The 16030-nt window shown below is 33.9% G+C and overlaps 1 protein-coding gene across 1 annotated transcript; it reads right to left on the bottom strand.

Moving 5' to 3' along the window:
- Nucleotides 1-7780: 7780 nt before the first annotated feature.
- TRIADDRAFT_32882 (uncharacterized protein) lies at nt 7781-9130 on the bottom strand (the record flags this gene model as incomplete). The annotated part of the gene is made up of 1 exon (XM_002117629.1): nt 7781-9130. A coding segment is annotated over one exon (1350 nt), but the record flags the coding sequence as incomplete, so codon positions are not given.
- Nucleotides 9131-16030: the final 6900 nt, after the last annotated feature.

The raw sequence follows: 16030 nt of genomic DNA, 5'->3' as shown, positions 1-16030 counted from the left end.
AATATTGACGATTTGAAAACAAATCCCTTGTAAGTGAGACATAGTACATCCCAGATACCCAATACATGGGATCAAATGATTTCATAATCCTTCATTCGAATAGATCGTGAATACATGATGGCTAATATCAGCCATCCTTTCCTATTGGTTGCTAATGCAATGCTATAAGCAAGACAGTGGAATTCAATAGGAATGAACAGAAAATGGATAGGAAAATTGTTGATTGACCGATCCACTTCACCATCATCAATTCATCATTCATCATGATACTTACGATCGATCGTATAACCAAGGTCCTAACTGTGCTTGAATGATGCCAACAGAAGCTGGCGGTCCTTGTTCCTGAAGCTAATTTGGTCAATTTTGATCATTTTCTCGCTGGAAGAGATGATCAATCGGAACGATGCCCAACGGTTAACCGTTCGATGGATAGTTATCTAATTTAAATATGATGGAAAGCAACTGCGCATATTCGAAGGGGCGGTACCCAAAAGCCTACCCAATGGATAGGATTAGTCTTGGCGCTTTACTGGTACCAGCCATTGATAGAAAAGCCACTTGTATAACATCATGTTTTAAACACATTACTGCCTATGATAGCATATTTCGTAAAAAAAACTCCCGGACAGATTACCGATTCTCCGATATCCAATCGTCGAAGGGCGTTCAGGGATAATAAAAACTATGGAGCACAACAAGGTGTTGTGAACACTATACTGTTGGCTAGAAAAGTGCGAGCCCCTGGCGGGAGTTTTGCCGAAGGGCCAACTGCGAGAATAACATCTAAATGATGATGATGATAGAGCAAAACATGGCATTGCAAAACATCAGACTACTTACTTTAGTCCTGCAACACTTCAACTTCCTGCCTGTTTTATGGATGATCGCAGGAAAGAGTAAATCAAGAATAAAATCCATGGAATACGATATGGTATTCTCACCGCAGTTGTATCGTGTTGATGCGCGCATGTTGATAATTTCGCCTCCCTGGCTAGCATGGCCTGAGGGCTTGAAGGTGGAATAAAAATATCCAGGGGAAGTGGATGTTGTTGACAGTGTTGCATTGCTAAAATGCAACATAAGTACTATCCATACACCGATATATTCGTAGTAAACTTATGAACGGCAGCAGTAGTTTGTTGTACTGTACTAGTGTTGACACGGATAGGAGGAATACAGTATACTGCACGCTGCGAAGACCGATCTGTCGACCACTAGCAGCTTGCAAATTCTCCAATGGATGATGTTCAATAGCTCTCCGATGTACTACGATCATGACACTTTATGATTTACTTAGAGACAAAACGAATGGAAAGGATGTATCAAGGTTGTTTACTGTGTTGTATTGCTAAAATGTAGCCAAATTACTATCTGGTGAAGGCATAGTCGCTCTTTGGATTACTGCCAGCTAGCAAATTCTCCAATAGATGATGCTCAATAGCTCTCTTCCGATGTACTACGATCATGACACTTTATGATTTACTTAGACTTAAAACCGATTGACCGGATGCATCAAGATTGTTTACAGTGTTGTATTGCTAAAATGTAACCAAACTACTATCTAGTGAAGGCACTGTTATGTATGTAAGAATACAGTGACTTGTTGTACTGCACCTAACGTGTTAGCATAAGATAAGGTAATGAATTACTAAGATAAGGGTATAATACGCCATTACAGCTATACTATTTAAATGCAGTAAATCCTAAATAAAAGGAGACTTTTCAGTAAGCTTACTAGTAGGAGTGTATCAAAGTTCCTCGTGTTAACGTTAACGACTAAGAGTGGAAACACAACGGGCACGATCGCTTTTTGGATTACTGCCAGCTTGCACATTCTCCAATAGATGATACTATATCTTCCAATGTATTACGATCATGACACATTATGATTTACTTAGAGACAAAACGAATGCAACGGATGTATGAATGCTGTTTGCAGTATTGCATTGCTAAAATACAGCCAAACCGCTATCCGTACACCGATATCCGTAGTAAACTCATGGTAGCCAGCAGAGGCTAGATGGACTAATGAAGGCACGAATAGAAATACTACACGGTTCAAAAGTCGCTCTTTGGACTCCTGGCAGTTTGCAAATTCTCCAATGGATGATATTAAATAGCTCACTTCCGATATACTAAAAGTCATTAGAGTGGCGGATTATGCTACTTTATGATTTACTTATAGGCAAAACGAATGGGCTGGATGTAATCATCACATTTCCCAAGCCTATCATCAATTCATCGCTATGCGTAGTAGATTGATGATAGGGTATGAATTATCATAAAACCTGAAATCGTTCACTTATAATTACTTCAATTGATAATGCTCAATCGCTCTTCTTATGTACTAATGTATACTATAAAGAATGACGGATTCTACTATGGGTCTACTTATAGGCTAGTTTGATGGACCAGATCTAATCCTAATTTTTCCTTAGTCTACTCTAGTCTACAGTACAATCATTTCGCGGATATGGGCAGTAAATTCATGGTAGTAAGCTGTTGATTGATCTGCTGTTGTGCATAGGATTAGAAATGGCGCACACAATGTACTTCTATAATTAAAATGAGTGTGCCAGGCTATGCCATAATTTACTTATAGGCAACACGAATAGCTCAGATCTAATCTTAATATATCCATATTCCATCATCAATCCGTCGATAGGGATAGAAATACCGAACAGCCTGAAACCACTTTCTAGTCTACAGGCCTTACAATTCCTTCCATGGCTGATAGGGCGTTGATGCTAAATAGTTTCTCCGATGTACTACTGTCATTACAATGGCAAACTATACCATGATAAACTTATAAGCCATACTAATATAGACCAGATCAAGTCCTAGCCTATCTGACATCAATTCGCCGATATGTATCCTACTGTAATTTTATGAGATGGATAAAAATACAGAACCGCCCAACTTTAAAATCGCTGACTAGTCTACCGTATACTTAGCCCACGATTTCCCAACTGGATGATGCTAAATAGCTCCTCCGATGTACTGCTATAAATAAAATGACGCACTATTCCATGATTTATTTACAGTATAAGCGAAACTAATGAACCAGATCAAATCCTAGCAAGTCCTTGGTCAAATATCAATTCGCCAATATAGACGGTAATTTTATGATTTAGATGGTAAAACAGTACCGCGCCATCTTAAAAACTAGTCTAGTCTATACCGTAGAGAGCTCCCTAATTGACGATGCTAAACCACTTTTCGGATGCACTACTGTAACTAGGATGGCGGATGATACTATGATTTACTTATTGGTAAATGTAAGGAGCTGCAGGAGATGTAATTCCATCATTTCTTTAAATGGAAAGACGTGGAGATTTCAATTGCAACCTTAAATAGTATCGTACTTTTATTGATTCTAATGTTTCCAATTTGTACATGGAATGAAACACTCCATGCGATTAACAACTTCATCTTATTGATACCATATTCAACACGATGAATTTTACCGTTGCGGAGTTCGCTAGTCTACCATCCATTCGCTGGCATAGCTTAGATTTATATGGACTATAAACTGCTTACAGACTGGAGAATCGATAGAACTAGGAACAAATTGTCGCGTCTTATAATTTTAACATTGCCTGAGTAGAAAATGAAGTTTTGAATAAACTCGGTAGCGTTATTGTTTGAATTTTGTAAGGATGGTTAAATCAGTTCAAAGTATTACGTATTGAATTTGATCAAAAACTGACTAATTCTAAACATAGATTGAATAATGTACAGGTAATTACATACTAAGGGAATATTATATTAATTCAACGTAATAGTATACGATCTTACAGCTACCTTAATTAATGAAGTATGGCTTAAAAACTTTCAATTTGACTGAGTTATTATGATTTTACGACATAGTCATTCTATAATTTCAATGATGGTATACACGTCCATATTCAATCACAGTATCACTGCTAGAGGATAAGTAAATCAGAAAAAAAAAATTGTCTGTAATAAATAAAGCGATGTCCGTCGTATCGTAACGACTTTTGCCTATTTTTACACGATATCTATTTTACCCATTCTTGAGTCTGGAATTAATTTTTGTCATTAAAATTTACTATGACGGCAAATTGTCATTAGTAATCTGTTGATGATTGCATCTGCAAACTTACATATTCACAAACGTTATTGAGTAGTACTTGTTGCCCTATTGTTTTGCGAGTATAATTAGCATAGACAAGACACCAATGATTATTGCGCTCATAAAAATAGTAAAGATGGCGGTAATTCCAGTAATCCATTCTAGATATACCCTAGATAAAAATTAGGTGCAGTGATTGCAGCTAAGTACTGCAATAATGTGCTTTGAAAGTATAATAATAATATAAAAAAAGTATTATTCTACATAGAATCGTTGATAAGATATTAAAAACTCATTCATGAAACTGTAAACGATAAAAAGATATGAAATTGACTCTTGTCTATTTTTCTTCATTTGCGACTAATTATACAGCCGTTTGCTAACAAAATGTTTTAATACAGTTTTTAACGCACAAAGCATTATTTATTAAGGTTTCAGATATAATGGCCGATACAGTAGTCTTCAATAATGAATTGCTAGATAAAACTTTTATTGGTACTACTTTAAATGGGCATTTGCTTGCTATTAACATAGATTGTCTAGAGCAATGATGCCAAGACAATTTTCTGTGACCTTATATTAAATTAGTACACGGTATAAAGTTACTGAACCTCTGACAGGTCTATCAAATGATAATACTCTCTGTTAAATGAGCACATTATCGTAAATCGTTAGCAAAGCGACGGGAGTTTGCACTAGTCATACCGAAAATGATATGTGCAAGTGTAGTGCAGCCCCAAATATAGCTTAGATTGCGATTAAAGATTGTACGCTAGGTTGTTAAACTGCGTAAGTGTCTAATTGTGGAAGATGTTTACGGTACAAAGGATATATAAACCGTGAGCTTTCGCTGTAATGATACAGTCCAGAGATAGTCTGATTGCAGTTAGCTAGTCCTTGGCAGTTCTGAGACGAAGCTAATCTTATGTAATATAGTAAAGTTTACAAGAAACTATAGTTCTTTGTCTGTTTGAGAAGACACTATATCAAAGTAAGTTATGTAATGGCTGTAGAGTAGTAATTATGTTTACTTTCTGTTTAATTAATAAGAAGTTAAAATTATAGTAAGCTTGATCTTGAATTGGAAAAGGACACATTGTAGCTTCTAGTAATTTGCATCTCTGAACAAGCTTTTGTATTACAATCTATAGGCAATCTACTAACGAGTAAATTCGTAAAGCCGGCTTTGAAGAAATACTTATATTATTTTACAATTTTAAAATGTATTTATGGCTTACTAGCCTACGAACTTTTAGCATTTCAGAGCCAAATGTCACTACTACAGCTTTGAAATATACAAGAAATTTACAGTTTGCTATCGGTGCTGTGTAGAATTAAGATACATTACTATTACTTCTGATCCTCATATCTAACTTCGCTATTATTAAACCTAAAAACTTAATAAAACTCATGATAGAGTTAAGACAAGCTATAAAAACATTCATTTTATTAGCATTTAAACGTAAAATTTTGAAAAGATACTATATTAAAATAGCCAGTAATACAGTTTTTGCATGGAATGAGAATGTAATGAGCAAAATTAGAATTTTTCATCACTGTAACAAAACCTGTTCTACTAACTGTAGTCAAAGTGTAGTTCATACAAGTAATTTTAGAATAGCAGATTTTATTACTAGTTCTCTATCGATTGAGGTACTACGTACATAATAGTGCAACAAGCTCTGACAGACAAAGAAAGCTTCCTACGACAGCCGATCTTAGAAAAGAAGGACTAAGAACATTAATGACAGAAAAGTGTAGCAGCTTAAATATGCTATCTAACTTGTTTACAACATGATAATTGCGAAAAACGTAATTCAACACTTACAGAACTTAGTATGAGAATAAAATTATATGATTACTATCAAATTCTAAGAAGATCAAATCAACATACTTGAATCATCACAAAAACGTTACTTATATATATCTATTATTGTTAAGAACCCTAGATTTTGGTCTTATTTTTAAGTTATATCTAATTCACTTCTACATAAGATGTTGACGAGAATAGCTTATCTATCTGCTTCACTACTATCACCTAATAAACTGGTAACAGCACATAAGGAGTCTTAATTCCGAGTAAAACTGGCGTAGGTTCGCTTCTATTATTAGATTTATATCAAATCTGAAAGTGCATAGGTTTTAGTTAGTAGTCCACGGTCCATTAGATAAATATTAGAATAATAATGTTTCATATTAAATGTAAGTAAATCAGAAAGCAGTATCACAATGTAAATAACTTATTATACGTTTACTGTAGGTTGCGATTGACGTCAATGCTATTAATTGTAGTAATTTTTTACAAACATCTGCTTACTTTTAGCATAACCTAATCCTAATTGATATAGAAAGGATCACTAGCCATAAAGATATTCATTAGAGTAACTAAAAATAGATATACAGTAACTGAAGCATATTAATATTTTTGCAATTGAGGGCAATGCTTTGAAATACAATTATCTTCTGTAAGCTGGAAAATGCATTGAAAATGTCTATAGTTATTATTGTAGTTTATTTCGTGTTTGATTTCCGAGTTACTTTCTAGATTGATTCATAAACTGCTAAAAATTATTATTTAATCGTAGAACATACCAATGATATTAAAGTCAAACAGCTTCTGTAGGAGTGAAAATATAAAGCAACGATTCGTCGAAATTGTAGCAGTGTCTCATTTGATGTCAAGATTTACTCTTTTTATTATTATCATGATGATTCCCAAATAGACACATGAGAATAATTGCAGCTGTCTACTTCTAGAATACTAATTGATCTTTACTTCGCTCACTGATCATCTTCATGGTGTAGCATAATTTTATAATTTACGTAGCAGCGATTGATAGTTGATATCAAGTATAAGCTAATTCAAAGTCTTTACTACTGTTAGCGGTAACGATACTTACAGTTGTGCAAGAGTTATCAAATCGTAGCTATCACTTTGAGTTCGAAGTCTTTTACTATTTATCGTTATATAAAACAGATAAGCGCAATTTATATAATCTGGCAATCTATATTGCGAACCGTAGAGCGTAATCACTGATCTTTAATGCGTTAGCACAGCATTCACAGCTACAATCTGTATTTTGGCTTTCCCTTAGATATGTCTTCTACTGTACTATACAGTACAGTACAGTATAAGCGTATAAAATAAATTAGATACGTATTTAGTTGATTGAAATACTTGAAGGAATTAATAAAATTGAAGCAATTTAATATGGATTGAAAAAAGTTTTATTTACAAGCAAACAGACATTTGTAACAGAAGACAAACACAAAAACTGAGGTATTAAAGTGCAGCGATTGCGAACATATAAGTTATAATAAAAAATCGAATTAAAACATTTATAACACATGAATTAAAGTACTATTACGATATAGCATAATTTTGTACTACATATTCCTTATTTGATGTATAACCTATAATTATAGAAATTTTACGTAAAAAACTATTGCCTGCGAATAAATTAAGTCAAACATGAATGAACGTTTCTAAAAATTATCAACGTGATTCACTTACATGGTATTTTACTACTGTGAAAAACACATACTGTGGTAAGATACTTTCTTAAACCCCGTATTCCAGTTAAATAAATGCTAAAGATTGCAGCTCAGTTCAGTATTTTTGAACGTTGTTATCTAATATTGTGCTGTCGATACTAACTGATACAGTATTTATCTTATTTATAATTAATAAATTCTATCTATTATCGAAGATTTTGTACAAGTATTATCCTCACTATTTGCTTGATATCTATCTGTTTCATCCCTATGTAGTGTTTTATCTACTTCACTATAATCTGGATACACCTCGTTATCGACTAAGTAAGTTACACAAGATCGAAGGAAATATCCTGATTTTTTTAAACGTTTAGAATAGCCATAGTACATGGTTTTCGAATGGTTAGAAGATATACAGGAATCTAATAGATCGCCTTTAACGATACTAATTCCATTCGATATATTACTACGACAATCTTGATTAGCTCGCATAATTTGGGGGGCTTGAAGGTTCCTATACAGTCCCTGTATGAAATAATCATCGTCGAGAGAGGTATAATGCTTGCTTTTTGTTTGGCTATAAATAACTTCATGTAATTCGTATGCTAGTCTACCAACATTAGATGACATAGTGACTACCAAGTAATCGCATTCAGCTAAGAGAAATAAATCTCGAATAAAATATTTTAAGTGGATTGCCGAGTATCTTGAAGTAAATGTACCAGCCGTTAATTGTTTTATTGGAGGATGAACATAATGATAATCGGGATACTTTTTAATTAATTGATTAATAAGCCATGGTTCATCGGTAATTACAAATACCCGCTTTTCGATTTGGATACTTTGCTTAGCTAACCGATTAAAGAATGCCTTCACTTTTACCATATACTGATCAATATTAAAGAGTTTGGCTTCAGTTCTTTTGTCCGTACGCCTGATATGTAGACCAACTATAGGTGATTGAAATTTGAATTTCTTTCTCGATTGATCAATAAATTGTTGTAAATTATGGTTTGGTCGTATAATATGTTTGGCTAATAGACCAATCCACCAAGCTATTGGCTGATATTTAAAGTCGATCGTCCTATAAAAGAGTTTTGTAGGCAATGCAAAATGAAAAATTTTGGGTAATTTTAATTTATCTCGTAATACTATTCCTATCGGCAGTATTCGAATAACAGATATATTATGGTTATAAGTTATTTGGCTTTTCGATTTCGGCCATGTTACTGCTGTTTTGTTATCATAATCGGTAAGCTTGCATTTGGAAATACTTTGAAATAAGTCTTCAAATTGTTTTACACCATCCTTCGATGTAACGCCTTGCAAATAAGGCCACTGTCTTAGGTCAATAAACATCGTACGATTAGTATAATATGCATAGATTAAGCAGCAGACCCAGTGATGAACCACTGAACCCATGCCTGCGCCCCAAACATCACAAATCAGTTTTTTAGCTGTGGAGCAATTAGCTGGATTCTGCAGATAATCGAGACGATTTAGCACAATTTCAGTTAAATCTTGGCATTTTCTTTGCTGTAACAATAGTAATGGAACTTAGTTAATAAATCAAATCACCACGAGGGGATATCAACTAATTCGTAATTTTCAAGATTAAAGTATGGCTATAACTTTCTTACATATATTTTACTTGATGTTTGATTTAATTTGACATTATTTGATATGTTGACCATTGTTTTCGAAACATCCAGCTTCGATGTAACTGGAGTGAATCTTGAATTCGGTTTTAGGTTTTCGGTCGCCGTTGCTTCAGAATGAAGCAGTTGACTTTTTAATGTTGGAGTTGAATTATTGTTATTTTCATTTAATATTGATTTTGATATATCCGGCTCCAACGTATTTGGAATGGATCTCGAAGCAGGTTTTAATGTCGATGTTGATTTCAATGTAGAATGTGCTAGGATAGATGTAGATGTTGACTTTTCGGTTAACTTTGCTTTAGAATAAGGCAGTTGACTTCTTAATGTTGGTGTTGGATTCACTAAAGAATCGAATTAAAATGTTTTAGTTATGGTAAAGGTACTTAGCTAGTTTATTTCTTACTTCAGCTATGTAAAGCTACACTATTTTCTTCAATAGTTCCTAAAGCTGTAGTAGTCGTTTATCTCTATTTCTGGTTGAATTTCTCATTGAAATTGCAATGATCATAAGCATCTAGCCTTATAAAGAAACTATACCATCCGTATATACCATACAGCTATTGAGTTATAGTACAGGTTATTGCATAACAACAAATTCAATCTAACAATATATGCTCTTGAGGCTCCATCAATGAGGCATAGATATAGAAGAAGTTTGATATGACTGAGTAAACACTTTGATTTACAACGTTTTCATTCAGTTATTGCAATGATGGCGGTGTAGTGATTCACCCCATATATGATTATAAGGATTATATAGCTATATTTGATATAGTTAGGTTACTAAGAATAGATATAAAAAATTTTAATATAACTGAGTAGACGCTTTGGTTTACAACGTTGTCATTGTGTTATCGTAATGATGTTGGCAAACAGGTAGCGCCTATACTGAATTAAATTATTAACGATAGGGGATCAATTTACCCCAGCAAAACAAAGGGTACGATTGAACCCTTTCCTAATACTGTACAGCACTTGGAAGTCCTAACCACAGTGGTTCTTCCTTATGGTCCTAACATCGCTATTCTCTGTCATACTGTATGGACTAGTATCCCCAACCCTTCCTCCCTTAACAACCGGCGGCTTTTCTACTTTCGACGGCGGATTCTACCAGTAGGGTATCTGCAGAATCTACAGTAAGCCTTGCCAACATTTGGAAGTCGTAACGTTCGTAATTCTTCTATATGATCCTACCATAGCCATTTTGGAGTCATATTGTAGGCTCTGCACTATTTCTACACTCGACAGCGGATGATACCGTTGGGTGTATTGTAGAATCGACAGCAAGCCTTTGTCACACTTGGAAGTCCTCATCATTGGGGTTCATCCTTCTTACCCTAATCGAGGCTTGATAAGCAACAGATCCAGCATAAGAATAATTGAGAATAACTTTGGAGTCTTAGCTAGTCCATCAATGTGAGCGTGGTATAACTGCGTGTTGTCATCGTAGAATTAGGATAGGGATTACTAATAAGTACGATAGTGGGATATCGCTCATAGCTTGGTATCAACTGTAATTAATTGCATTCAAACGCTAACGAAGAACGTCTCTTTCAGATTGAAAGAGACGAAATGAGCTATATCACCCAATAGTTCAGTTCCAACCACCGAATACACTGGTATAGTTCTAGCGTCACTGATAGTACTACTGATCGTTATATGAGGACAATGTACGCACATACGAGCAATTCATGATCGGTTCAATTTATGTTATTTCCGGGATCGTATAAGCACATGGACTACAAAATTACCTCAAGTTCAAGTATGCTCGGAAACTCCTGTCATTCAAGACAAAGTTGCACATGGTAACAGTTATTAGCAACGTCGATGGCTTTCAATCTATGCCCAGGATACTACAGTAGTTGATCGAATCATAATGTACTCGTTCATTTCTGCAATTTTGCTCCATCTTTGGTAGGATGGTTAATACGACTTCACGGCACTTCTCTACAGTTTCTAACTCCATGGATGAATGGAAATAATAGTATTGCTTACCGCCATCGACAGGTTTGATGGTGTATGTCTTCACTGTGCCAACTTGCCGAGGTTGAAAGTAAGAAGAAAAGATGTGGTCACGATAGAAAATGAGTAAGTGCGTCCCTATGGCTAACACAAGCAAGCAGATATACAAGTACCGTTTTTTCTGCATGCCAAACATGGTGGACTGTTAAAGGATATAGTTAGCCAAAAACAGAAAATTATCTTTTATTAGCTAAAATAATGCTTTCTTGAATAATTAATTCGAAAATGCGTTCTATTGGCTATTTTAACGAATCAACTTCCGGGTGTACTGTACAATGTACACTTGTACAGTACAGGTGTACTGTACTGTACACTGTACAGTACAGGTGTACTGTACTGTACACTGTACAGTACAGTTATGAGACACCCTCTGTACTGTACAGTACAGTACAGAGCTTGCTGAAAATCCACAGTACTTGATACTGTAGCTAGGGAGGAAATGTTTGCAATCACAAAGCTGAAGTACTGTAGTGTACAGCATACAGTACATTTCGTCAAGAGGCGAAGAATTTTAATAGCGACTAGTACAAATTCACGTCGCTTTGCTGACGGTTTACGATAATGTACTTATTTGTTCATAATTAACAGATAGTATTACCATTCGACATTATTTATATCCCGGTAATAGCCAGGCACTACTATATTCACAGCTATGCTTGTAGAATACTACTTTTTAATAATGCATTCACGGATGAAATGCTATATTAAGATTAGTTAATGGTCCAAAGCACATGATGATAACTAATGGACGGTTAAGATTAGCAGGTACTGTAAAAAAGTTCATCGTGTGAACGCACCTTTAGATATCGACAGTGCGGTACAATGTCTATAGTACTGTACTGTAGTCAATTCGATACCAATCATGATAATGAGTCTAAGGATCGCTTGAGTATGCAAGCAAAGCTTGTTCTGTCGATAGCAACCGTTATAAGAAAATGGAACAATCAAAATGGCTGTGTAGAAAACTCTATAAAGATTCTATGTTTATTCAATTTTCATCAGAATATTACATCAAATCGAAATTGAAAGGCCCCAGTGGCCACACTTAGCGATATAACGAATACTATTTTAATAATCAGTACTCTGCAGAAATGACTACCTTAGAACTATCCGTTTTACATGAAGAAATCTTGAGGTAACAGGTACTGTAAGAATCTCATACTGACCTATTGAAATGAACCCATAATCAGAGTCATCTAACTGTAGTATAAATACCTCCGCGCTGCTCGTGGGTGGGATATGCTACATTTGAGTAGCATCGTTTCTTCTTCAGCTTTACTTATTTTATTCGGATTTTTTTCCCCCTTCTTATTCATTCTTAAACTTGGCAAGAGTCATTATGAAAATAGCTACCTGCCGTGATAGACACAGCATGTAGTCATCTTGTCCAGCATGGATACTATTTATGGTATCAATAGTATCGTGAAACGACGTGATAAATTCCACATTAGTAAATGAGTTCAATTATTTTTTTCATTTATCATATGTAACAATAGTACTTCAAGAGTCATTGATATGCACGAATAGGACTACATTTAATCACTACTGCTTACTAGATCATATTTATAATGAATAAATCTTAGTTCTGATAAACAATATCTAATATCGAAGATTTTGTACAACTACTATCCTTAATATGTGTCTGTCTTCTATCGATCTCATCCCGATGTAGACAGTTATCAAGTTAATTGTATATATCGGTTGAATTGCAATTACAATTTAGAATGCTTAGTAGCAACGAATAACTGAATCAAATGATAAATTATTAAGTAGACAATATAGATTCTTGTAGATGGATGAACACAATGTGCCTTAAATTAATGCAAATTTACAAATTATTTTCAAATTATCTTTACCCTGGCTAGGCTTGATTTCAATTGGAGAATTGATGATTATTCATAGAATTCTCTTCAATAGCGATACGAGTCAATAATAATGATACGGAACAATACTATCGATGGCACGAGTTATAATAATTTGAAAAAAAGGCCCAATTCCAACTCAGTAAGCATGTAAGCACCAGAGGTGCGGTCTAGAGGTCTGAATTCTTGCTGTGATGCAGTATGACATTTTAGAAATGTAATGAAGGTTAATATTTAGTATTCTCCTTCATAGAATATTTCTTTATTTAGTAATGTATTGTAAGATGATTTAAGATTTTAGCGTAGGACTTGCAAGTAATATCCGAATTAGTGCAGATGATAGTGGAAGGATTGTGTCAGACAGTATAATGTTATACCTATTGCAAGACTCACTTAAATGGCTTTTTAATTTATAAAGTAAAATATATTAAATAAACTGGTGTTGTTCCCCTAATCTCTATCTTGGTTCAAAGTGTCACCAACCTTAGTGTATCTTAGCAAAATTAAGCTAAATTATTACAGAAATTTCTATAATAAGATGAAAGACACGATTTTATACTTCTATTTAATAGATGAGAGGTTAAAATTATAGTAAGCTTGATCTTGAATTGGAAAAGGACATATTGCAGCTTCTAGTAATTCACATCTCTGAACAAGTTTTTGTATGACAGTCTATAGGCAATCTACTAACGAGCAAATTCGTAAAGCCGGTTTTGAAGAACTATTTATATTATTTTATAATTTTAAAATGTACTTATGCCTTACTAGACTACGAATTTCTAGCATTTCAGGGCCAAGTGCTACTACTACAGCTTTGAAATATACGAGAAATCTATAGTTTGCTATCGGTGCTGTGTAGAATTAAGATACATTACTATTAATTCTGATTTTCATATCTAACTTCGCTATTATTAAATATGAAAGCTTGATAAAACTTATGATAGCGTCATGGCAAGCTATAAAAACATTTTATTAGCATTAAAGCATTATATTTTGAAAGATACGTTATTAAAATAGCCAGCAATACAGTTTTTGCATGGAATGAGAATATATATCACCTAATAAGTTGATAACAACATAAAAAGAGTCTCAATTCTGAGTAAAACTGGCATAGATTCGCTTTTATTATTAGATTGATATCAAATCTAAAAGTACTTAGATTTTATTGTAGCAGTCCACGGTAAATCAGATAAATATGAGAGTAATAAATGTTTGATATTCAAAGTAAGCAAATTAGAAGGCAGTATCACAATGTGCATAACTTATTGTACGTTTAGGTTTGAAGTGCAATTATCTTATGTAAGCTAGAAAATGCATTGAAAATGTCTACAGTTATTATTATAGCCTATTTCGTGTCTGATTTCCGAGTTACTTTCTAAATTGATTCATAAACTGCTGAAAATTGTTATTTGGTCGTAGAACATACCAATGATACTACAGTCAAGCAGTTTCTATAGGTGCGGCAATAAAGAGCTACGATTCGTCGAAATTGTAGCAGTGTCTCATTTGAAGTCAAGATTTACTCTATTTATTATTATCATGATTCCCAAATAGACATAAAGGAATAATTGCAGCAGTCTACTTCTAAAATACTAACTGATCGTTACTTCGCTCACTGATCATCTTCATGGAGTGGCATGATTTTACAAGCCAGCGAAAGGGTGAGATCTTAAAAACTGTAGGCTAGATTTTAGTAACATTATGTGATCCATTGACTAAATTTGCATATTGTATTTAGATTGTTTTCTTTCTTCTTATTCGTTTCTAAACTTGATAATATTGATTATAATTATCAAAGATACAAAAGGACTACAAGCCGTGATGGGCATAACAGCAAGCGATAATGTCAAAAAGCGACTGAAGAATTCTATCATAACAGACTATTATTATATGTTAGAAATTTATTTTAGGGCGGCAAGAGAAATAATAAATGTTAGGATTAGGAAATCAGATTATCTGTCGAATAGAATTATTAATTTTATTCGATTTGCATTGACTGTACCGACCTATGGGGATCGTATTTAAGAATTAGCATAACAGCGATTGATATTTAACATTGAGTATAAGCTAGTTCAAAGTCTTTACTGTACATGTAGTCGCTATACCAATTCAAATAAGCGTATTTTCTCATTATCGAAATAGTAAGTACCAGGATTTACAGTCGTGTAGGAGTGATCAAATCGTAGCTATCACTTTGAATTCGAAGTCTTTTACTATTTATTGTTATATAAAACAGATAAGCACAATTTATATAATCTGGCTATCTATATTACGAACCGTAGAGCGTAATTACTGATCTTTAATGCGTTAGCACAGCATTCACAGCTACAATCTGTATTCTGGCTTTCCCGTAGATATGCCTGTTACTGTACTATACTGTACAATACAGCGTAAGCGCATAAAATAAATTGGATGCGTATTTAGTTGATTAAAATATTTGAAGGAATTAATAAAATTGAAACAATTTAATATGGATTGAAAAAAGTTCTATTTACAAGCAAACAGACATTTGTAACAGAAGACAAACACAAAAACTGAGATATTAATGTGCATTGATTGCGAACTTATAAATTACAATAGAAAATCACTTTAAAACATTCATTACACGTGAATTAAAGTACTATTACGATTTAGCATAAATTTGTGCTAAATATCGTTTTTGATGTATAACCTATAATTATAGAAATTTTACGTAACGAACAAGCCATTGCCTGCGAATATTTTAAATGCTAAAGATTGCGGCTTAGCGTCGATATTAACTGGAGACGTTTTCAATGCACTTTGCAGCTTACATAAGATAATCGTATTTCGAACCTGAACGTACAATAAGTTATTTACATTGTAACACTGCCTTCTAATTTACTTACATTTAATATAAAACAGTTATTACTCTC

Source organism: Trichoplax adhaerens, genomic scaffold (genome assembly GCF_000150275.1).
Source record: "Trichoplax adhaerens TRIADscaffold_27 genomic scaffold, whole genome shotgun sequence".
Classification (NCBI taxonomy): Eukaryota; Metazoa; Placozoa; class Uniplacotomia; order Trichoplacea; family Trichoplacidae; genus Trichoplax; species Trichoplax adhaerens.
Note: the sequence above shows the minus strand (reverse complement) of the source record. Positions and strands in the feature narration are given on the sequence as shown.